General features: G+C 39.3%; 1 protein-coding gene across 5 annotated transcripts in view; it reads left to right on the forward strand.

Annotated features, from left to right (window-relative positions):
• Window positions 1-16,208, forward strand: part of TOPBP1 (DNA topoisomerase II binding protein 1) — a 62,967-nt gene extending 46,759 nt beyond the window's left edge. For 4 of the 5 annotated variants that reach the window (XM_045088896.1, XM_045088898.1, XM_045088897.1 and 1 more), the window contains 8 exons: window positions 226-446; window positions 1,469-1,635; window positions 1,872-1,980; window positions 3,747-3,910; window positions 4,914-5,051; window positions 7,391-7,480; window positions 7,659-7,820; window positions 15,475-16,208. In XM_045088896.1, coding sequence (XP_044944831.1) covers window positions 226-446; window positions 1,469-1,635; window positions 1,872-1,980; window positions 3,747-3,910; window positions 4,914-5,051; window positions 7,391-7,480; window positions 7,659-7,820; window positions 15,475-15,618 — 1,195 coding nt within the window. In that variant the 3' untranslated portion in view covers window positions 15,619-16,208. The remainder of the gene's footprint in view (window positions 1-225; window positions 447-1,468; window positions 1,636-1,871; window positions 1,981-3,746; window positions 3,911-4,913; window positions 5,052-7,390; window positions 7,481-7,658; window positions 7,821-15,474) is intronic. The other variant, XM_045088900.1, reaches the window with a different exon arrangement.
• The last annotated feature ends 7,662 nt before the right edge of the window (window positions 16,209-23,870 follow it).

Genomic DNA, 23,870 nt, shown 5'->3' on the forward strand with positions numbered 1-23,870 from the left:
AAAAATGGTGTTTCCTTTTCTAACTAAAATATTTTGTCAGTTTCTGGAAGAAATATTTTAAAAAGAAAAAATGTCCCAAAGTGCATTTACTCAGTATTTGAGGTAGCTTACTCTTTGCGGGCATATAAAGGTGAGCCTCAAATTTGCCATCTACCTTATAGAATTTATGAGTATAGATTTTGTTGTAGTTAACTGTTTATCAAAATTGTCGCTTTTATTCCTTAGGCAGTCACGTCAAACAGTACCTGATGTCAACACAGAGCCCTCCCAGAATGAGCAGATCATTTGGGATGACCCAACAGCCAGGGAGGAGAGAGCAAGACTTGCCAGCAGTCTGCAGTGGCCTAGTTGTCCCACACAGTATTCAGAGCTTCAGGTTGACATTAAAAAATTGGAGGACTCTCCTTCCCAGGAGGCTTTACGTGACTCAGAAATTGCTAAACAGGGTAATGAAAAGAAATCTATTCATTTGTTTGTATAAGTACTTGTTAACTTCTTCAAAATAGATAAGCATATCGCAGTTCTCTGAATTACACATGCAAACAAACAAAAAAAAAAACTTGCTAGATATTTCTGATTTCTGTTTAAATATAAGAGAAAAATTACTATGAATTGAGGTAACTTGTTAGTAAAATTGAAAAATATATTTTGATTCTTAAATTTGGAAATTGAGGATTGGGCAGTTTTTTCCATAGTTTTCCCTATTGTTCTTCCTCTCATTCTCATCCTTTATTTGTATCATTAATGTTTGTTTTCTTCCCAGTCATCTTATTTTCATCTAAATCTTCTAAATTCCACCCAGCAGATACCTACATTTGTTCTTTGGATTTGTATGTGTTCCCAGTTTTTTCCCCTTGGGCTTTACCTAGAAGACAAATTGATTCCTGTCTTCCATCTTTGATCATCTTTTTTCCCCCCATTTTCTCGTATCACATGGTTATGTCTCTGCCCTAGGTAGATTTTCTCCAAGTGTAACATGACTTTCATTTTACAAATTTGGGTTACATTGTTCTGATGAAATCCGGGTAGTTAAAAGGTTGGGAGGGGCACCTGGGTGGTTCAGTGGGGTAAGTCTCTGCCTTCTGCTCAGGTCATGATCTCAGGGTCCTGGGATGGAGCCCCCCATCAGGCTCTCTGCTCGTCAGGGAGTTGGCTCCCCCCCGCCCCGCCTGCCTCTCTTTCTACTTGTGATCTCTCTCTCTGTGTCAAATAAATAAATAAAATTTTTAAAAATAAATAAATAAAGGGTTGGGAGGAGCCCACAGATAACACCACTTGCCTTTTTAAAAAACTAATTAATTGCATTTATTTATAAGCTCTAGAAATAGGCTATTTCTTTTTGCATGTACTTTTCACACCAGAATTTGTGCTTAATTTCATCTTGGTTAAGACAGATGAAAATATTTGCCTCAATTTGTTCTTAGTCATATTTGGATAACATCACACTGCAGCATTTTATTGCCCTCAGCTGTCTGTGATCCCGGAAGCGTGTGTGTGACTGAAGCTCCAAAACCCCCAATCTCTGAAGAACTGGAAACACCGGTAAAAGACAGCCACCTAATCTCTACACCTCAAGCGCCCAGTATTGCCTTCCCCCTCGCCAACCCACCAGTGGCTCCACATCCTAGAGAGAAGGTTAGTTTATCCTTAGTATGATGAAAACCTTTTTGATATTGCTATTATGCTGCATTAGAAATTTGCTGGTACCACTATTATGAGTTCGCAAATGTTGAAAACTGCATTTCTCTGCATCCTATTATTTCTGTATTTGATAAGTCAAAAAACTAAAAATGTCACTTAAAAGAACCATGTACCTGATTGATAACCTTTTTAATGTTAATTTTTTCTAAAATAAAACTCTTTCATTTCAGATTATAACAGAGGAAACACATGAAGATTTAAAAAAACAGTATATATTTCAGTTGTCATCTCTGAATCCTCAAGAACGTATTGATTATTGTCATCTGATTGAAAAACTAGGTACAAGTATTTTAAGTCAAAAATGTAACCTTCCTTGGAAGTCAATGTAGTTGATGTCATTTGTAAGATGTACAAATTGAGAAAAAAAAGATGGGTGGGGCACCTGGCTGGCTCAGGTGGTAGAGCATGTAGTTCTTCATCTTGGGGTCATGAGTTTGAGCCCTATGTTGGGTGTGAAGTCTACTTAAAATAAAAAATCAAATAAAAGATGGGTAACTTAAAAAAAAGAAGAAGATGGATAACTTGTCCTGGGTGGTATGTATTGACTCAGCATTAGAACTTTGACTTTTTTATACTTCTAAATCTAAAGTCATAGGATTTAATGGGTCATAGGATTTAAAGATTTAAATTGAAACCAATCATTAAAATGATTTAAGAGTCTCTTTTGCTGCCTTGAGCTTTTGTTCCTTGATGAAATCATTGAAATTACAGACTTAAAATACAACTGCATTTCTGTGAAGCTGAAGGTATGGTTATACCCAGAGAGGAGCTCCTTCTTAGGTAACATTCTTACTCAATTATTATCAGACTCCATCTGACATCCTGGGAGCAGCATACTAGACAGGTAACCTGGTGCTTCTCTAAGCAGTACTGTCCAATATAAAGAGAGCAAAGGCCACTAATTTTAAACTTAGTAGTAGCCACAATTTAAAAAGGAAAAAAAAGTGAAATTAATAAAGCATATATTTTATTTAACCTTTACATGAAGTATGTTCAACATGTAATCAATATAAAATATCAGTGACATTTTGCCCTTGTAGCACAACTCAGTTTAGTCTGGCTATGCTTCAGGTGTGTGACAGCCATGTGTGGCTAATGGCTACTGTATTGGACAAAGTAGCTCTACAGAATTAAGGAACATATAGGGGGAGAACTCAATCTGACAGCTTCGTATAGAGGAAACATTAAATAATGGTTGTTTTCAATGACGGCCCTGAGTCGTCAAGAAAAGATTAAATGTTACTTAGTGCTGTCCTGTTAAGAATGTGGAAAACTATGATAGTTGGTTTTTTTTAATATTTCTGTCAAATACAGTCATACAGTTGAGAAGCTGTGTTTCTTGGAAACTAGACTTATGTGGAACACTGTTTCCTGGTCCCCCAATCAATTAGAGTTATAAATCAAAATTGTTCAGCTTTACCTAGAGCTTCCAGAACAGAAGAAGCTGCTTCATTTGCCTGTTTCCTGTATTTTGTTCCATCCCTGTAAACTCTGGACAAGAGTAATATCAACTAACAGAGAATTGTCTAGAAGAAGATAGAGAAGAGAGGCGGATGAGGACAGATTGTGCTGTTGTAATTGACTCTTGAGTAGAAAGGTTTTTTGTTTTGTTTTGTTTTTGTTTTTTAAATATTTTATTTATTTATTTGACAGAGAGAAATCACAAGTAGACGGAGAGGCAGGCAGAGAGAGAGGGAAGCAGGCTCCCTGCCGAGCAGAGAGCCCGATGCGGGACTCGATCCCAGGACCCTGAGATCATGACCTGAGCCGAAGGCAGCGGCTTAACCCACTGAGCCACCCAGGCGCCCTGAGTAGAAAGGTTTTGATACTAGAATGTGCTCCCCCTGCTTGTGCTTGCTCGCTCTCTGTCAAGTAAATAATTTTTTTAAAAATATATTTTATAAAAGTTTATATCTGTGAAGTAAAATAACCATCAGTCAAGGCTTTACGGGTTATTTGGTGCATTTTATTTATAAATAATTTTATGCTGAGTTGACATGTTTTTCCTAGGAAGAAGTTAAGAATTCAGTTTTTCTCTACTTTAGGTGGATTAGTAATAGAGAAACAGTGCTTTGATCCCAATTGTACACACATTGTTGTGGGACATCCACTTCGAAATGAGAAGTATTTGGCCTCAGTGGCAGCTGGGAAATGGGTGCTTCATCGCTCCTATCTGGAAGCATGCCGGACTGCTGGACACTTCGTACTGGTGTGTATTCAAGTTAATATGAAGAATCATTTTTCATTAAAAGTAATTGTCCTAATAATTGATTCAAGCATCTACACTGACCGTTCATATAATTGAAATAACCAAATATGACCAATTAAATGATACCAATTTTATACGATTCACATTAACAAAGCAAAAAAATTCAGAGATCACAGTCTCAGATTCTCAGTTATATTAGTTTTGTTTAATTTTAATCTGGGTTTGTTTGTTTGTTTTCCTCTTTGGAATAACAGAAAATTTCAGGATTACCTCATTGTAAGCTTTTATCTTTACTGCCAGCCCATTAAATATTAAATTGTCTGGGGACACCTGGGTAGCTCAGTCAGTTAAGCTTCTCATCTGCCTTCCGCCCAGGTCATGATCCCATGATCCCAAGTCCTGAATTGGCTGCTTGTTTAACAGGGAGCCTGCTTCTCTCTTAGCCCCTCCCCCCTGCTCCTGTTCTTGCCTGCTCACTCTGTCTCTGACAAGTAAATAAAATCTTTTTTAAAAAAATGTTCTTAAGAGAACATTTTTTAAAAAATATTAAATTGTCACGGGGCGCCTGGGTGGCTCAGTGGGTTAAAGCCTCTGCCTTCAGCTCAGGTCATGATCCCAGCGTCCTGGGATCGAGCCCCACATCGGGCTCTCTGCTCAGCAGGGAGCCTGCTTCCTCCTCTCTCTCTGCCTGCCTCTCTGCTTACTTGTAATCTCTGTCTGTCAAATAAATAAATAAAATCTTTAAAAAAAATATTAAATTGTCTGTAATATTTTGGTCCCTAACTAACCATCATAGTAATAGCTAATTAAATGTCAGAATATTTGACCCTCCCATGAAGCCAAATTAATGTATATGTCCTTCCTCTGTGCTCATAAATTGATGCTTATTTAGTGCTCTGTATTTATAACAATTGAATGTGTAGCTTTTAACTCCTACATGATTATGGACTCCTTGAGGACATATTGTAGGACCAGATCCAAGTGTATTGTACTAATTGTCTAGGAAGAAGACTATGAATGGGGAAGTAGTTCCATACTTGATGTTTTGACTGGAATCAACGTTCAGCAACGAAGACTAGCACTTGCAGCAATGAGATGGAGGAAGAAACTCCAGCAAAGACAAGAATCGGGCATTGTTGAGGTATTAACTTAATATATGGTGATCAGAACAGCATTCATTTTCATGACTATTACAGATTTTAATTTTAAGAGAATATGCTTATTAACAAAATAAGAATATTCTACTTGTCTTTTATGCTTTGTTGATATACTTAGTTTGGGCATTCTACATTGGGCTTACTGTTAATTCCTAATTCTTTTATTCATGATTGAGGAGGAGATGTATATAACGTTGATGGCTCTTTTAAGAGTATATGTGTAAGTGGGGCTCCTGGGTGGCTCAGTCGGTTAGGCATCCAGTTCTTGCTTTCAGCTGAGGTCATGATCTCAGGGTGATGAGATCAAGCCCTGCCATCGAACTCCTTGCTCAGCTGGGAGTCTGCTGGAGAGTCTCTCTCCCTCTCCCCCCACACTGTGCATGTGAGTGCTAGCACATGCTGTCCCTCAAATACATAAATCTTTTTTTTTAAAAAGTAAAAAGAGGGGCGCCTGGGTGGCTCAGTGGGTTAAGCCGCTGCCTTCGGCTCAGGTCATGATCTCAGGGTCCTGGGATCAAGTCCCGCATTGGGCTCTCTGCTCGGCAGGGAGCCTGCTTCCCTCTCTCTCTCTCTCTCTGCCTGCCTCTCCATCTACTTGTGATTTCTCTCTGTCAAATAAATAAATAAAATCTTAAAAAAAAAAAAAAGTAAAAAGAAATGGTAAAAAATAATTTAAATATATGTGTAAAATGTGACCCATACTATATTTCTTCCAAAGACTCTTCAGCATCTACCTTCAGGGGTTCTTAACATGGGATCCACAGACTCTCCTAAAGGGGTTGTAGATCAGACTCAGGAGGGCTGTTTATACGCTTTGGATGGGGCAGGAGAATAAATACATCCTTATTTTTCCTCATCTCTAATTGAAAACATTTCCTTTTATTATAGAAGTCTATAACAAATCACAAACTTTTAATAGTGCCTATGATTTTACCCCAACAGAAATATATCTTTGCTTTGCATTACAATTCCAAGCATCTTGAGATATTGCTTATGTTCACTTTTTTTTTTTTAAGATTTTTTTATTTATTTATTTGACAGGCAGAGATCACAAGTAGGCAGAGATAGATGAGGGGAAGCAGGCTCCCTGCTGAGCAGAGAGCCCAATGTGGGGCTCCATCCCAGGACCTCGGATCATGACCCGAGCTGAAGGCAGAGGCTTTAACCCACTGAGCTACCCAGGCGCCCCTATGTTCACTTTTTTTAAATTGAAATATAGTTGATACACAGTGTTACATTAGTTTCAGGTGTGTAACAGATTTGACAACTATATATTATTCTTACCACAAGTATAGCTACCATCTGTCTTTACCACTTTAAAATTATAATAGCTATCCAGCCACCATTAGGTCTTTAATTTAATTCATTAATACAGAAGCATACCTATTGTGTCACAAATTTGTAAATATTTTGATTATTTTTAATAAAATTTTTTTTGTGGGGCACCTGGGTGGCTCAGTGGGTTAAGCCTCTCTGCCTTTGGCTCAGGTCATGATCTCAGGGTCCTGGGATTGAGCCCCGCATTGGGCTCTCTGCTCAGCAGGGAGCCTGCTTCCTCCTCTCTCTCTGCCTGCCTCTCTGCCTACTTGTGATCTGTCAAATAAATAAAATCTTTAAAAATAAAATAAATTTTTTTTTGTAATTCTTTACACTTCATGTTAAAACCAGTATTTTAAAACATTGTTCATATGACAGAAATTACATTTCAATAAAGCTGTTTCTTTAAAAGAATTATTTACAGAACAGGTCCATAGGTTTCACTGGGCTGTCAGAGGGGTCCGTGACTCACAAAAATGTTAGGAAACCAAGTTAAATAATCTTGTGTATTGTATGCTTAGCTCTCTACTGTGTCCAAGCTCTTCTTAGCCTTAATTCCCTTCTTTTAGAGTAATTCCACTGGCTTTTGTTGATTGTAATTCCTTAGTGAGATATTTTATAGTTCTGATTGAAAATAGTAAATATTTTCAAGAGAAATATAATGGGGGTGTCATCTAATCTGAGAAGTTGTGCATTAAGTTCTACCCTGGATTAATTATAAGAAAAAGTACAAGAAAAGACTAGACAAAAGTGAAGTTGCTTTATTTTATGTTAATCATTAAAACATTTTCCTTCATTCCTCAAGTATTTATTGATGGCCTACTGTGTGCTGAACACCATGGCTATGTGTTTCACAGTATTCTGACCCGAGACAGTTACCGCTGTGGCAGATGGTAAAGGTTATAAGATTATTTGTTGACATAAAACTAAATTTATAGATAAAATAATGTATTTTTTGCATTTATTTCCCAAATAATTTCAACCCTGATTATTTTTTCATTTGTAGGGGGCATTTAGTGGGTGGAAGGTTATCTTATATGTTGACCAATCCCGAGAAGCAGGATTCAAACGCCTTCTTCAGTCAGGAGGAGCAAAGGTTTGTATTGAGTCAACTTGAAGAATTTTTTTACACAAATTATTTTCCAACCAAGATTGCTATGATCAGTTCTTGATTTTCAGTACTTTGTGAGATGGCGGTCCTTAAGTACAGATTATACAGCTGAATACTTTGGGGCATCCATAGATTGTGATGCTTCTTACTGTTTTTTCTTTAGGTACTGCCTGGTCATTCTGTACCTTTATTTAAAGAAGCCACACATCTCTTTTCTGACTTCAATAAACTGAAACCAGATGACTCAGGGGTTAATATAGCAGAAGCTGCGGCCCAAAATGTGTACTGCTTGAAAACAGAGTACATTGCTGATTATTTGATGCAGGTTTGTAAGATTTTGTCCTTGATCTCCTCATCACCAGAGATAGGCTTATCTGCATAGGGATGTGACTACATAGCAAAACCCTTGGCTTGTTTATTAATAGAATGTTCAGCTCCAGTTGTGCTCTATACAGTCCCTTTCAGTTTTATTCTATTTTTTATAATAATGAATACATATGTAAACATTTAGCTTGGAGTTAAACGAGGCAGGTATAAAAATCTAGGTACCTCTGAAAGTCTTAAAAGTGCCCAATATAATGTTGGAATATTGCTTTTCACAAATAGCTTAAGTTTTTATTTGAATGGACAAAGAAAAATCTTTGTCCTAAACACCTAAAATACCATTAGGAATCAGCAAGGTATGACACATGATAATAAATGTCTTACTACAAAGGATTTCAAACATAATGGTATAGAAATAAGGGGAAGCCAAAACTCAGCCTGCTGTATAATTTTTGCTGTTTGTGTTTGGGAGTTTTTCAGGATATATAGAAAGAATGGCTAAAACGTAAACAATGAAATTTTTGTCATAAAGCAGTGGGATGTACTGATTAGGAATCAATAAGCCAATACTAACTGCTAAAAGCACCTAAATAACTTTTTTAAAAGCTCAAGTTATTTTTTTCTCTGCTTTTCTCAGGGTTGTATTGTGTGTTGGGCACTAGATGTCTGGAGGAATGCAGACGGGGAGTGGTCTGCTCTGTATTTCTACGTCTGAGCTCATCATTGCCTACCTAGCTCTCAGATGTAGGTCAAAACAGAACACTTCTGTGGGGCAAAGCTGCAGACTAGGGAAGGGAGAGTAGTGACTTCATGTTCAAGTTCATGGTCAAGATAAGCCAAGCACAAGTAAGACTCTTGAGATAGAGCCACCCCAGTGTTCTGACCTCAGGATAAATGCAAGGGGGTAAGAGGGGGACATTAATTAAAAAGCTGGGTGCAGTGGCTGCAGGGATCTTGGTAATGACAGCATTCAACATGTTCTTAGCCACACTGCTCCTGGATGGTCACCCTCTATTTCAAACTGATGTCATCCCAGGATCTCCAGTCACCATTCTCTCTCTTCTCATTTGGATCTCCTGTTTCTGTATGCCATGTCATCCTGATCTGCTCTCATTTAATTGAAAGTCATCTTGTAGTAACTTCTTGAGAAAGCTCATGGGAGATAAACTGAGATTTTTCTATGTGTGAAAATTATTTTTTCTATGATTACATTTCTCTTATCATTTGGATGGGCATCAAATTCTGGGTTGGAACCTATTTTCTCCTTAGACTTCTGATCACTTTTCTCCTTCTAGTATTGCTGCTGAGTAGTTAAAGCCATTTTGATTTATAATCTCTTATGTGTAACTGTAATCTATTAGGAAGCTCTTTTTGTCCCTAGTTTTGAGATTTCAAAATGATAGACTATCATGAGGGTCTCATTGTTATGCCACACATGGTAGGCCTCTTCTGGTTTGGTAACTTGTGTCTTTTAGTTCTGGGAAATCTTGAATTATTTTAATAATTTTTTTCCCTTCACTTTGTTTTCTCTAGTACTTCTGCTACTTGTATATTGGATTTTCTTATTTCATAACTATTTTTAATCTTCACTTTTTGAGAGGTTCCCTCAGTTCAGTCTTTTTTATCAGGTCTTCATTTTGCTATCATGTTTTTAATAAGACTTTTTTTATTTTTTGAATTTACATTTTAGTATTTTAATAACACCTTTTTTGTTTCATAGATGTAATACCTTCTCCTGGATCTCAAATGATTTACTTATTTTTTTTTTTTAACTTACTCCGGTATATTCTCTATCCACTAAGCTGCATTTTCCTCTTTCTTTGGGTCTTTATCTTCCATATTAGAGGAAGTTATTAGATTAAGAGTAGAGTATAAAAAGCTGATTGGAAGTACTGAGCACACAGTTGGGTCTTGGCAGTTTTGATCTGGATGCAATAGTCTTGGTGGTCTAGTTGTTGGGGATTGTCTTCTGGGTTCATACTTGGGTGTACTTCTTGAATTGTTTCAATTTATCCAAAGAGGAGTCTTCCAGTCTGCCTGAATGAGGAATCTGGGCACCTTTTTTTTTTCTTAATTGATGACATAGGACATTAATTTCAGATGTTCAGCATAAAAATTGTATGTATTCATGACTGTATATGCAAAATTATCATCATACATAATGACAGATTTTCTTTCTTGTGATAACTCCCAAGATTGAGGCTTTTAGCAACTTTCAAATATACCATACAGTCTTAACTGCTGTACTCACCATGTTGTATATTACATCCTCAGGATTATTTATTTTGTAACTGGAAGTTTGTACCTCTTGTTCACCCTTATCCATTTCCTCCAGCCCTCACATCTTGCATCTGTCAATCCCATCAGTTCTTTGCATCTGTCCCGTTTGGGGTTTGGGGTGTTTTGTTTTGTTTTGTTGTTTTATCTTTAAGATTGTATTTATTTATTTGACAAAGAAAACACAAACAGGGAATGCAAGAGGGAGAAGCAGGCTCCTTGCTGAGCAGGGAGCTCAGTGTAGCACTTGATCCCAGGACCCTGGGATCATGACCTGAGCCAAAGGCAGATGCTTAAGCTACTGAAGTACCCAGGCACCCCTATTTTTTATTTTAGTTTCCATGTATAAATGAAATCATCTAGTACTTGTCTTTCTTTTTCTGACTTATTTCACTTAGCATCATGCCATCGAGGTCCATCCATATGGCTGTAGTTGGCAGGGTTTCCTTAGCTGAAATATTTTTTATGGTTGATTAATCCATTTGTGTGTGTGTGTGTGTATGAGTATGAATTTTCTTCATTCATCTGTCAGTGAACACTAAGTTTTTCATATCTTGGATATTAAAGATTGAATTTATCATAGTGTTAATAGTTTCAGATGTGCAATATAATGATTCAGCAATTGTGTACATTGCTCAGTGCTCATCAGACTAAGTGTACTCTTAAGGTATGTTTTTTAATTTTTTGAAGAAAAAAATAATGGCTGCATCAGTTTACATTCCCACTAAAAGTACACATCCTCATCAACACTTTTTGTTAATAGCTATTCTAACAGGTGTTAGGTAATATCTCATTATGATTTTGATTTGCATTTCTTTGACGATTAGTGATGTTGAGCACCTTTTCATATACCTGTGACCATCTGTCTTTGGGAAAATGTCTTCAGATCCTCTGCCCCCCCCCCTTTTTTTAAGATTTTATTTCTTTATTTGACAGAGAGATCACAAGTAGGCAGAGGGGGGGGGGTGAAGCAGGCTCTGGCTGAGCAGAGAGCCCGATGCAGGGCTCTATCCCAGGATCCTGAGATCATGACCTGACCCAAAGGCAGAGACTCAATCCACAGAGCCACCAAGGCGTCCCTCTCTGCCCATTTTTTAATCAGATTGTTTGGGATATTAACCCCTATCTGACAGATGACTTACAAATATTTTCTCCCTTTCTTAAGTTGCCTTTCCTTTTGCTGATGGTGTCCTTTGCTATGCATGAGCTTTTTAGTTTGAGGTCTTCCCACATGTTCATTTTTGCGTTGCCTTTCATTTTGGTGTGAAATCCAAATAATTTTTTACCAAGACCAATGTCAAGGAGCTCATGACATATGTTTTCTTTTGGTTTTATGGTTTCATGTGTTAGGCCTTTCATCCAAATCTTTTTTTGTTTTTTTTTAAAGATTTTATTTATTTATTTGACAGAGAGAGAGAGATCACAAGCAGGCAGGGAAGCAGGCAGAGAGAGAGGGGGAAGCAAGCTCCCCGCTGAGCAGAGAGCCCAATGCGGGGCTCAATCCCAGGACCCTGAGATCATGACCTGACCTGAAGGCTCAGGCTTAACCCACTGAGCCAACCAGGTGCCCCTTTCATCCAAATCTTAATCCATTTTGAGTTTATTTTTGTATATGGTTTAAGATAGTGGTCCTGTTTCAGTCTTTTGCACGTAGCTATCTAGTTTTTCCAACACCACTTACTGAAGAAACTGCTCTTCCTATTCTATGTTCTTGGCTCCTTTTTAATTGATTGTGTATACCTGGGTTTATTTCTGGGTTTTCTGTGCTGCTGATCTATGTGTCTGTCTGTCTGTCTGCTAGTACCATACTGTTTGGTTACCATAGGTAAATAGAATTTAAAATCAGGGAGCGTGATGCCTCCAGCTTTGTTATCCTTTCTCAAGATTGCTTTGGCTATTTGGAGTCTTTGTGATTCCATACAAATTTTAAGATTGTTTTTTCTACTTCTAGAAAAAATGCCATTGGAATTTTGTTAGGGATTGCATTGAACCTGTAGATTGCTTTGGATAGTGTGGACATTTCAATAGCGTTAATTCTTACAGTCCATGAGCGTGGAATATCTTTCCATTTATTTGTGTCATCTTCAGTTTTTCTCGTCAGTGTCATCTAGTTTTCAGTATACAAGTGTTTTTATCTCCTTGATTAAATTTGTTCCTAGGTATTTTATTCTTGATGCAATTGTAAATGGAATTTTCCTTTATGTTTGAAATGGCTTTCTTTTAAAAAGGGTATCGTTGGGTCTTGCCTTTTTATTCTTTAGTCCATCATGTAATTATTGGTATGATTGGATTTAGGATTTTTTGCAGTTTTCAATTTGTTTCTGTTCTTGTATTCTTCCTTTCTTGCCCTTTTTTTTGGTTGGAGGCAGGGTGCGTTTTGCTCTATAGATTACAATATACTTAACTTTTTATGGTCTAGCTAGAATGATATTGTGCCACTTCACACAGAATGTAGAAATCTTGCAGTCACATAGGTTCCTTTACTTCCCCTGTCCTTTAAACCAGGGGCCAGTAAACTGTAGCTCACAGGTCAAACCCTGTCCACTGCCTGTGTTACTAAGTTTTACTGGCACACAGCTCTATTCACTCATTTATGTGTTCTCTTTTCTGCTTTTGCACTCCCACAGCTGGCCTGAGTAGTTGCAACAGAGACTGTCCCAGACAGCCTGAAATATTTAATGTCAGGTCCTTCAATGTAAAGCAGGGGCCAGCAAACTTTCTGTAGTTTGTTGTATATTTTCCATCAGTCTCTTACAGTTCCACAGAACAGTGTTCTGCCTTAAAGCAAAACTTGCTTAAACAGTCCTATGTAGGGCACCTGGGTGGCTCAGTGGGTTAAAGCCTCTGCCTTCGGCTCAGGTCATGATCCCGCAGTCCTGGGATCGAGTCCCGCTTTGGGCTCTTTGCTCAGCAGGGAGCCTGCTTCTGTCTCTGCCAGTTTCTCTGCCTACTTGTGATCTCTGTCAAATAAATAAAATCTTTTTTTAAAAAAAAAATCTTATGTATTTCGAGGGAATTAAAAGGAATAATGTAGTCATATTTATCCTATCTGGTATCAATTTTCAATTTTTCTTCGTTCTAAAACTTTGATTTCTAGTTTTTTATTTGATTTTATGGGACCAATTCTAGTTTTCTTTTATTTGAGAGTGTCTATTTTACCTTTATGCTTGAAGGATTTTGGGGTTTTTTTTTTTGTAGGGCATAGGATTTAGGGTTGATAAAGTTTTTTCTTCTACTAAAGATTCTACTTTCTGCTAGCCTCCATTACTTCTGAGAAGAAGTCAGCAGTAATTTGAATTCTCCTGTATGCAATGCAGTATCTGATTTTTTTTTTTTTTCTGGCTGTTTCATCTTTGATTTTCAACATTTATGATACTTTATATCATAAATATATGGTTTCTTTATATTAATCCTGCTTCATGTCTGCAGGGTTTCTTCAGTCTGTAAACTTCTCTCTTTAACCAAATTTGAGAAATTTTGATCATTACTTCTGCTCCATTCTTTCCTAATTTAGTCACTCATACCTTTTGAAACTGTCCCACAGGTCCCTCGGGCCATGGTTACTTTGTTTGCAATCATTTTTTTGTTTTTTTGATTAATTCCTATTTATCTGCCTCCAGCTTCACTGATTTTTGTTATTTTTATTCTATTCTTAAGCCTATTCCATGAGATTTTTTAATTAGATACTAAAATTTTTTTACATCTACAATCTGTTCTTTATTATAGTTTCTATTTGTCTGCTTTTTCAAGGATAAGAGCTGCTTTAGTATCATTTTCTACTATTTCCAACATCTGGGTCATGAGCAAGATGTGCTGCTTTTATTTTGAGGTAATTGTAGCTTTACATGCAATTGTAAGACAGTTCCCCCAGTGGATAACATCTTGCAAAAACAGAGTACAATATTAAAACCAGGATGTCGACCTGATACAATCCTCCTTTCCCCTCCGATTTCCCCACTTCTACTTCATGTGTCTGCCACCACAGTCAAGACACAGAACAGTCTGTCACTACAGCAATCTTTCATTTTGCCTTTTCTTAACTACACCCACCTCCTTCCCTTCATTCTCTTCTCCCAGCGGTCTTTTATACCAGTTAATCACTAATCTGTTGTCAGTTTCTTTAAATCTTAAAATGAATCAATATAGTGTATTTTTTTTTTTAGCAAAATTATCTTGAGAGTCATTGAGGTGTTGCTTGTATCAGTAATTTTTTTACTTTTTATTGCTGAACAGTTCAGATATACTACAGCTTAACCATTAATGTATTGAAAGACGTCTAGGTTGTTTCTACTTTGGGACTATTATGAGTAAAGCTGCTATGAACATTTTTTGCACAGGTTTTGTGTGAAAATAAGATTTGATTGCACTAGGATAAATTCCTAAGTTCTGTGTGTCCAGAGTGGTCATAATTTACTTTCCTACCAATACAAGTGATCCAGTTTTTCTGTACCCTAACCTATCATTTGTCACTTTATTTTAGCCATTTCAGTATGTTATGTCATAATCTCTCATTGTGGTTTTAATGTGCAGTTCCATAGAATGCCTTTGGTGTGCTTCCTAAATGTCAGGGTAGTTTCTTTTCAGATATTTGGGTCAGAAGTCGTCATCAGGGAAGAGTTGAATCAAAAGGCACTTAACCCAGTATTTTGTGATTCATTTTCATGTTATCCAGTCTGCCATCTAGCTAGAAAATTAAGTTTTATCACACTTGTAATAAGGAGGGTAAAGGTCCTTTAAGGTTGGAATGTGGTTGTGAGGAAGAGAAGTGCAAGGATTTTCTTTTCAAGGTTTTATTTATTTATTTATTTATTTAACAGGCAGCGATTACAAGTAGGGAGAGAGGCAGGCAGAGAGAGGGTGGGGAAGCAGGCTCCCTGCTGAGCAGAGCGCCGATGCAGGGCCTGAGCCCAGGACTCTGGGATCATGACCTGAGCTGAAGGCAGAGGCTTTAACCCACTGAGCCACCCAGGTGCCCCAAAAGTGCAGGATTTTAGAGGCAGTGTATGAATTTTTGCTTTGCTACCTGCCAGTTATAAAAAAAGATTAAATAACATATCTTATTGTAAAAAGAGGAATAACAAATACCTATCTCACATGTTTTAAGATTAAATAAAAAAGATTTTTAAAAATTGAGAATATAAGGTGTCACATCTTAACCATACTTCGCAAATGAAACCATTATCAAGATCTAAGCTGGCCCAATTCCACCTGAGCTATACATTTTTTTCTGATAAAATGTGAGATTTTGTCATACCAGTTCTGTTCCCTAAATGTGATGTGCTAAGTAGCATACCTTAAAAGACCAATTTTAAGTTTTTCTGGTTAAAGAGCACAGTCAAGGGAAAAAAAACGAGCATTTTTTTTTTCCTCTTTTATAGGAATCCCCTCCTCGAGTAGAAAATTACTGTCTCCCAGAAGCAGTTTCATTTCTTCCAAATAATAAGGAACCTGGGCCTGGATTATCACAGAAGAGGAAAGCTCCTACAGAGAAAAATAAAATCAAACGACCTAGAGTAAACTAATAATGTTTACTCTTCAGTCACCAAACATTAGTATTTTAACTATAAAGCCTGAATGTTACTGTCCTGGATTTACATAGTAATTTAAAGACAAGTGTCTGAAGAAGAATTCAGCTTCAGAGTGTCATGATGACCTTGCTTGTAGTTTTTAACACCTGAAATTTTAATCACTGAAATATTAACTGTTTTACCTGAAATAACAACAAAACACAAAGCCTTAGCTAGCTTGTCATTAAAGTGCATTGAAGGTGTATGGGGCTGATTATTTATTTTCTTGTAAATATCTGAGACTGTAGCTTAGTGGAAGCTTTAGTAAGGTGATAGATTTTGGCTTAAGATGTCCGCTTTAATTCGTAACAGTAAGGAAGTTGTCAATTGGGATTTATTCATAATTTCCCTGATTCTTCTCACCCCTTTCCCTCTTTTTAACAGGAGCCTGAGTACAAGGTTTAATGAGGAACTGAGGCTTTAAACTTAAATATGTGTGAGTGTATATATGTATATGCATGTTTGTACAGATCTCCATGATGTTTGCCAAGTTTGGGCGCCCAAACTTGGAAAATAAAGACAATAAAGAATAAAAGTGACTCATACAAGTTCAGGTAAGTTTTTAAATGCAAAGTATTCTGGTGTCCATTCTCTTGTTGAAGCATTAAATGATTGTAAGATTTAGTTTGAAAAGCAAATTGCTGGGGCACCTGGGTGGTACAGGTGGTTGGGCATCTACTCTTGGTTTCAGCTCAGGTCCTGGGATCAAGTCCCAAGTCAGGCTCTGGGCTCAGCACAGAGTCTGCTTGGATTCCCTGTCCCTTTCCCTCTGCCCCCCTCCTTCCCTAAAATAACTTAAAAAACAAAACTCAATGAACTGCTAGTTATATTTCGGATGTTTGTTACTTGCGTAGGATATTCTGTTCCTGGGTTAAAAACCCTTTTATTGGAACTACAAAATTGCATTAGCCTTTATTAATCTAAATGTAAACACCAAATACTACATGTGTTAGCGCAGTCCTGGAAATGTAAGGCTACCTCATTTTGCTGAAAGGAGGAACCAGAATCAGAACCATGATTTTGATGTAAATAGTCCCATTTCATGACTCTTTGAAAGGCAAACTCAAGTGGCGAAGGGTTGAAATTCTTAACCTGGACACAAAACCCCTCAAGTTTTTAGTCAGATCTTCCTCTAAATAGAAATAGTAGTGGGGGTTATCCCGGCCCTTCAGAGGTTTTGGCTTTGAACTAAATTCACAGCTCAGGACAAAAAGTCCTACACAGCCAAATAGATAGCATTGTCATGGAGCCATGCCCCATCCCCAAACAAAAACACCCAATCTGCTTTTACCGGGGCCATTTTGTGTGAGTGGAGTCTTTTCACTAGCAGTTTGCAGTAAGTTTCCCTGAATTTCATCCTTTAAATTCTTTGAAATAATCACTACTGTTCAAAGCGATTTCAGGTGCAGTCTTTTAAAGAAAATGTTAGATCCTTTTTCTCTCTAGCCCAGATAAAATTACATAATGTACCATTTTCTTTTCTGCCAAGATTATGAACTGGTTTTTTTTCAGTCAGTTCTTAAATAAATAGTTTATAATTTTAAGACTCCAGCTCTCACCGGCATCTCCTGATTATTCAGAATCTCTACATCAACCATTTCAAGCTTTGGCTTCCAAAGCTTGAATGCAAGACCTTACATGCAAATAGTTCTAAGCACGGGAAGTTCTCTCATTTAAGAAGGAAAGAAACCTTTCCTTGATTATTCTTCGTTTTTCCTCAGAATTGCTACAGTATTTCAATGTGACACTTCAATTAGAATCTTATATTCCTCTGTGGGTTTTTATGTGCATCAGTCTGATGGCCAACATTCCTTAATTCAACAAATATTCCTTAGCATATACGTAGTACGCGGGATTCAGGAGCAAACCACCTTTAGAAAGCATGCTTTCTCACAGAGATTAGAGAGGCAGGATCTGTATTACAGACTGAACTGAGCTGCACATACATATGTAGATTCAGAGGTTGCAGCCTAATCCCCATAGGGACAAACTGGAGATAGGGCTTTTAGGGAGGTAGTTAGGTTAAGCAGGATTGTACAGCTGGGGGCCCTAATTCAGGCAGCTCATGCAGGACTAATAAATATTACAGCGCAAAGATTCTTAACCTGGGGGCCATCATGGCTAGAATGGGCATGGGCACAGTTTGGTATACGTGCATTTTCAGGGCAGAGCTCAGTTTTACAACTCAGGTCTGGGATTTACCACCCAAAAAAGACAAACCACTGTTAGAATCTAAACCTAAATCTAAACATTTCACCCAGCAGTGCTTTAACACACATCGCTTTATATCAGGAGTTGGTAAACTTTTCTGTAGAAGTCCAGATAGTCAACATTTTAAGCTTTGTGAGCTGGGTCTTTGTGGTATTGCGTCCCAGCCATCCTTAGCTCAAAGCCATACAAAAATAGGCAGTGGGCCATAGTGTGTCGATTCCCACTCTGTAATCCTAAAAAGACTTTTTAATCTGGATCTGTCAACAAAGTAAACCAACCAGCTCTGTTTCCACATCTCAGTATAAACCTCACCTCTAGTGCAGCAACCCAGAATCAGGAGGGAATTTGTGACCCCAAGCTTCTCTCTAAAAGGTGAAGGGTTTGAACCCCACATCTGGCACCCCAACTTTTAAGACCTACCCCTCAGAGATGAGCTCCCAAAACATCTAGCTTTGAAAGCCAAAGGGGCTTGCTTCCACGAGCCCACATGGCAACGGGAATCCGAGAAACAGCTTCTTAAGGGCTGACATGGACCCATCCACTCTGGAGCCCAGAGCAGATGCAGCTGAAAAGTGCCCCGACCTTTTGTGAGAGAGGCCTAGTTAGCTTATCTTAAAGCTTCAGCCTGAGGGGCAGGCATCCAATTGAAGAGGAAGGACCTACTTAAATACTGTCCAAAGTCTTGAGGCCTGGCAAGCGCCATCTTGCGCTCTCCCTCTGCCACACTCCCAGCCACTACTATTTCCCGGAAGGGAGTTTGTTTACACGTTTAGTGCTCTGCTTTAATGTCTGGTGCCCCAGTTTTTGCAGCAGCTGCCACCCAGAGAACACCTCTTGATCACCTGGCTCCTGTGGGATGGTAACAAAAGCAAAACGGTTCTTAATTGGTTCTTGCCTCAGCAACTGAAATTCAGCTTCAGGCTTCTTGTGAAGGAGGCCTGGTTGCTAATCTTAACGCTTCAGCCTGAAGGACAGACTTCTAACATCTAGAGGCCTGTGGGCACGTTCCTGCCCCCTCCCCCTGCCCCACTCCAGGTTACTGGCATCTCCCAGGAAGGAGCTTATGCGCTCTTCTGGTGCCCATGTTTGTGTGGCTTCTGTCCAGAGGACATACCTGGTCACCTGGCTCTGGTGGCCAGCAAGGCTTACATTCACAGATCTTGTAGCAAATGCAGAAAGTTATTCACTGGGTACCTCCTGGGGCACAGCATGGGGACAGCAAACAAACACACCCACAATCTTTCTGTGAGAGGTCTATTAGCTTAGCTTTGTAGCTGTGGCCTGAGGGGCTGGTTTCTAATTAAACAAGAAGCTACGATAAGGACCAACTACAATCCTTTCCTGGGAACTCTAGAGCGCAGTAGTATCTTCACACGCTCCCTCTGCCTAGCGCCAAGTCATCAGTATCTCCTAAACAGGAGCTTGTGCACACATCTGGTGGCCCATTTTTGTAACTATTCCCTGGGAGATAATACTTGACCACCTGGGTCTGGTGGCAAACAGGGCTTACATTCCCAGGTCCCATAGGGCTGTTAATAATCCCAGAAACAGTTCTTAGCTACCACCCTCGGCACAGCATAGACCTCAGACTGAAACACAATCCCAGTCTTACTGTGAGAGGCCAATTGGCTTCCTTATAACTGACCTTAGGAGCTGGCTTCCAGTTAAACCCACATCTGGAGGCCAACTATCATCTTCTGCAGAGACCAGGATGGGGGTCCAGTGGGCACCATATTTTCATTGTCCCTCTGTCTCACCCTAGGACACTGGTGTCTTTGAGAAAGGAATGGGTATATACATCTGGTGCTCCAGCATTTATGGCAGACTCTGAGAAGATCCGTCCCACAATAGCTGGGTTGTGGCTGGTGGGGCTTCTGTTCACAGGTTCAGTGGGGCAATAGCAAAAAAAAAAAAAATTTAACAGGCGATTATCCCAGGACTCAGTGCAGAGGAAGCAGACAGAAGTGCCATTTCCATTCCCCTGGAAAAGGTATATCTGCATACTTTAAAAGTTACCATATGAGGGTCTGGCTTCCAATCAGAATTTAGGTGCTGACCAAGATCCTCCCTTTGGGACTCTGATAGTTCTTGGCACACTTCAGCTACTAGGAGTCACTGATAATAAAGTAGGCTGCTTGGACAAACAGTTCAAGAGACAACCAAGAGCTAGCACCAGGGTTGAACAATGAGGATCATCTCCTACACAAGACTACACCTTCAAACTGTGTTATCTAATTCACAGAAACTAACAGAGACTCAAAGAAAATGAAGAAAAGGAAGAATACATTCCCAAAGGAAAACAAACAAACAAACAAAAAGATAAAACCTTAGAATAACACCATAATGAAATGGAGACAAGTGATTTACCTTGTAAAGAGTTCAAAATAATGGTCATAAAGATTCTCGCCAAGCTCAAAATAATGAAGTTAAAGTTTCAACAATGAGAAAATATAACAAAGTACCAAACAGAAGTCACAGACCTGAAGAATACAGTAACTAAAAAAGTACAATAGAGGCGCACCTAGGTGGTTCAATTGACTAAACATCCAACTCTTAATTTTGCTTGGGTCATGATCTCAGGGTTGTGAGATCAAGCTCCTTGTTTGGCTTTACACTGGGTGTGGAGCCTGCTTAAGATTCTCTTTCCCCGGGGCACCTGGGTGGCTCAGTGGATTAAGCCGCTGCCTTCGGCTCAGGTCATGATCTCAGGGTCCTGGGATCGAGTCCCGCATCAGGCTCTCTGCTCAGCGGGGAGCCTGCTTCCCTCTCTCACTCTCTGCCTGCCTCTCTGCCTACTTGTGATCTCTCTCTGTCAAATGAATAAAAAAAAAAAAAGATTCTCTTTCCTCGGGGTGCCTGGGTGGCTCAGTGGGTTAAGCCACTGCCTTCGGCTCAGGTCATGATCTCAGGGTCCTGGGATCGAGCCCCACGTCAGGCTCTCTGCCCAGCAGGGAGTCTGTGTCCCCCCTCTCTCTGCCTGCTTGGGATCTCTCTCTGTCAAATAAATAAATAAAAAACCTTGAAAAAAAAATTCTCTTTCCCTTTCCCTCTGCCTGCCTCCCTCCCCTACAGTCTCTCCATTTCTTTTTTTTAAAGATTTTATTGATTTATTTGACAGAGAGACATCATAAGTAGGAAGAGAGGCAAGCAGAGAGAGAAGAGGAAGCAGGCTCCCTGCCGAGCAGAGAGCCTGATGCGGGGCTTGATCCCAGGACCCTGAGATCATGACCTGAGCTGAGGGCAAAGGCTCTAACCCACTGAGCCACCCAGGCACCCCTCTCCCTTACTTAAAAAAAAAAAGTATACTAGAGGGGTTCAACAGAAGGTTAAATGAAACAAAGATCAGAGGGCTCAAAGACAGGAGAGTAGAAGTCATTGAATCAGAGTATCAAAAAGAAAAAAGTGATTGTAGCTTAAGGGACCTAGAGGACATCATCAAGAAAACCAATATATGCATTACAGGGCTCTCAGAAGGAGAAGAGATGGGGGCAGGTGGAAGGGATGGAGTAGTGCAGAAAACAAATATGAAGAAATAATGGTTGAAAACTTCTCTGACCTGGAGGAGGAAATAAGCCCAGAGTTCCAAGAGGAGCCCAAAGAGGCCCACACAAAGACACATTATAATTAAAGTGTCAAAAGTTAGAGACAACAAGGGGGAACTTGAAAAGATGGTGGAGTAAGATCCTGAGCTCGCTTCCTCCCACAGACACATCAAGACTACAGCTAAATACAGTGCAACTCACTCTGAAAGTGACATGAAGACTGGCAGAACAGTTCTTCCACAGCTAAAGATATACAGAGAAAGCTATATTGAGAAGGTAGGAGGACAGAAATGTGGTTAGGAACCAAAATTCCCAGTGTGGCCACCCACAGAGGATTATCACAGGTACAAAGATCCTCTCTGAGGAATGAGGGGTCCAATCTCCACATCCAGCACACCCTGCCTTGGGCATCTGCACTGGGAAGGCAAGCTCCCTTAAACTCTGGCTTTGAAAATCAGCAGGGCTGAATTCTGGGAGACCAGAAGCATATAGGAAACTGGGACTCCATTCTTAAAGGCAAAACATACTATATCACTCACTCTGAGAGCCATCACAGAGGCAAAAGTTTCAGAAGCACCCGGATTATATGTGAAGGAGATTGATTGACCATAAGGCATGTGCCAAAGGGGCAGGGATCTCTAATAACTTTCTCCAGGGATGGAGGTGCTGACACACACCATTTTTCTTGCCCTCCTTCAACCTAACTGCTCCATTGTTGATGGGAGCCAGTCTAACACTCTATATCTACCTAGCTAGTGCAGCTCACCCCACTCAGCATTTCCCTCCATACCCACCCCACTCACCCTGGCAAGGTGCCCCTCCAAAGGAACTCCTGCCCAGCCACATCCAACAGCTCTGATTGAGCCCAGCATCCTTCCAAAGTGACTACTTTGGAGTCACTTTGTGACAGCCCTTGCTGGGACCAGCAGGGAAAGGGAGGCAGGACCAGCAGGGAAAGGAAGGCAGCCCTGCCCACAAACATACCAAAAATTGTGGCAAGGACTTTCAGGGAGCTGTATGGGAGACTAACCTCACCCAACAGCGCACACAAGCAGCTACAGCAAGGTCTCTCAGCAGGCTATGCTGGAAGCCAGCTGTACCCACCAGCAGGTCTGCAGCAGTTGCGGCCAAGTCACAGAAGGACACACCCAGTCCACACATGGGAAGCCCTGGTAGTGGCCCTCTACATAAGGCCACTACCTTCAAGACCAGGAATATAGTTGACCTAATTCACAGAAACAAACACATAGTGTCAAAGCGAAGAGACAGAGGAATAGATTCAAGATAAAAAAACAAGAACCTCAAAAGAGAACAAAACCAAGATAACCAATCTACCTGATAAAGATTTCAAAGTAATGGTCATAAAGATGCTCATCAGATTTGGGAGAAGAGTGGGTGAATTCAGTGAGAACTTCAACAAAGAAAAAATATAAAAAGAACCAATCAGAGCAGAGGAATACAATAAGTAAAATGAAAAATACACTAGAGGGAATCAACAGTAGATTAAAGGATGCAGGACACATTCGTGATCTGAAGACAGGGTAGTAGAAAGCAACCAAGTTAAACAGCCAAAAGAAAAAAGAATTTTAAAAATGAGGATCGGTTAAAGGAACCCTGTGACAATTTAAAACATACCAAAATCCCATTATAGAGATCCCAGAAGGAGAAGAGAAAGGGAACCAGAAAAGCTATTTGAAAAAAAATAAGAACTAGAAACTTCCTGAATCTGGGAAGGGAAACATAGATCCAGATTCAGGAGGCACAGAGATCTCTCACAAATTTAACCCAAGAAGGTCCACACCAAGACACACAGCAATTAAAATGGAGCGAGGGGTGGGGAGGTGATAATAAGAGAATTTTAAAGGTTGCAAGAGGGGAAAAAAAAAAGACAGTTAACTACTGAGGAAACCCCCCACCCCCCGTAAGGCCATCAGCTGATTTTTCAGCAGAAATTTGCAGAACAGAAGAAAGTGGCATGATGTTTTCAAAATGCTGAAGTGGACAGATCTGCAGCCAAGAAGACTCTATCCAGCAAGACTATCATTCAGAATAGAAGGAGAGATTAAGAGTCCCCCCCACAAATTAAAGGAATTTATAACCATTAAATGAGCCCTACAAGAAATGTTATGGGAGACTCTAAGTGGAAAGCAAAAATTGAAACAGTAAGAAAAATAGAAAGCACAAAAAAAATAAATAAATTGTATCTGTAAAAATCAGACAAGAGGAGCATAAAATAAACAACAAAATATAACAAGTAACAAAATGTGGAAAGGAGTAAAGAATGAGTTCAAAATTAAGTAATATAGATTTGTTATATGCAGAAAATGTTATAAAAGCCCAATGGTAACCACAAATCAAAAAAACAGTAATAGATAGGCAAAAAATAAAGAGTATGGAATCAAAGTATATCACTAAAAAAATCAAACAAGACAGCAAAACATGAAAGAAAGCAAA

Source organism: Mustela putorius, unplaced genomic scaffold (genome assembly GCF_011764305.1).
Source record: "Mustela putorius furo isolate JIRA1106 unplaced genomic scaffold, ASM1176430v1.1 tig00003834_pilon_pilon_pilon, whole genome shotgun sequence".
Lineage (NCBI taxonomy): Eukaryota > Metazoa > Chordata > Mammalia > Carnivora > Mustelidae > Mustela > Mustela putorius.